Here is a 1,456-nt window from a genome sequence, read left to right on the forward strand (position 1 = left end):
GAGGTATATACCTTATACAATACCTTATAGTATTATAATATATTATAATATAGTAGTATTATAATATTATATTATAATGTAGTAGTATTATAATATACCACTTATTTTAAATGCTAGATGTATGTATGTACCTAATACAATACCTTTTAAAATCTTAAAAATGTGTAAAATTATTAATTATATATATCTTATATTATAAATCAAAAATATAAAATACCTTATAGGTAGATGGTAGGTACTTTCCATTAACAAGAATTTTGGTTATATTTGTCTACCAATGCTCAGTATTTGGTACATAAAAAAGTATACCAAAAAGTACCTACAATTTTATAGTGTAAAAAATACAACAATTAATATTTAAAACATCTTGGATCCATACATAGTACATACTTAGTAATCACAACATAAAGTACCATGATACATGTAGTGATGTCCAACAAGTTATGCATGTATGAATTATACTGTAATTTAGTTGTTTTATTGCATTGACACCATTAATTATAATTTTAATTTAATGCATAATATATAATAGTAATAATATAATAATGCAAACCAAAAAATAGATGCTTAGTAAAACACCAAACCTATCTACCTACTTACCTAAATGATTAATAATTAAATTTTTAAAACATAAAAAAAAGTTTGCTAAGTTTGCTTCTTAGTTCTTAATTCTTATTATGAATTATGATTACAAAATGATAACAAAATTATTATTATCAATTATTCTCAAGTATTAATTCTAGTATCAACTACTAAAACATCAATTCTAAAAATAGAATATAATATATTATAATATTAAACTACGATACTACCTAGTTCCTATATTATAAATTAGGATATATAATTATAATATTATGATACGATTATATTGGTTAAATTATTAGAATTTTTAAAATGGAAACGTCTTCGTATTTAAATGTGTCAAATTTACCAAAGTCATTTGTTACCAAAATTTTGGATATTTCTAGTGGTAATAACTACTCACTTCGTTCAAATATACTAAATTTTGAACAATGTGACAAATGGGTAAATGAATTTTCATCGCTGACTTACACAAATTGGATCGTAAGAAATTCCAACAAAATTAGTGAACGTTTTGTATGCAGGTACGTACATTTTAAAGAATTTATAATGAAGTGTGTAATTGTGTAATGTAAATATAATATACATAAGTATTGTACATTTATATTTCAGAAAGGATTATGTATGCCATCACAGCAGTTTCAAAAAAGTTGATAAGGACAAAAATCTAAAAAAATCTAAAAATATGAGTTGTCCTGCTAAAGTTAGTATTAAAGTTAAAAAAACAACTACTGATACTATCAAGAAAGATAAATATGTTAAAGTAAGAATAATAATACTTATAGATTATAATATTATTGCACAGTTTAATATGTACAATAGCATATTATAGTTGCTTAGTGCATTACGTGCCTATTCATTAATTATTTGTTCT

General features: G+C 22.5%; 1 protein-coding gene across 1 annotated transcript; it reads left to right on the forward strand.

Annotated features, from left to right (window-relative positions):
- Positions 1–824: 824 nt before the first annotated feature.
- On the forward strand, positions 825–1,442 carry LOC111034232. Its single transcript, XM_022315350.1, has 2 exons — positions 825–1,106; positions 1,195–1,442. Exons 1-2 carry the CDS (start codon positions 895–897, stop codon positions 1,412–1,414), a joined length of 432 nt encoding a protein of 143 aa, XP_022171042.1. The 5' UTR covers positions 825–894; the 3' UTR covers positions 1,415–1,442.
- Positions 1,443–1,456: the final 14 nt, after the last annotated feature.

Source organism: Myzus persicae, unplaced genomic scaffold (genome assembly GCF_001856785.1).
Source record: "Myzus persicae strain clone G006 unplaced genomic scaffold, MPER_G0061.0, whole genome shotgun sequence".
NCBI classification, from domain to species: Eukaryota; Metazoa; Arthropoda; class Insecta; order Hemiptera; family Aphididae; genus Myzus; species Myzus persicae.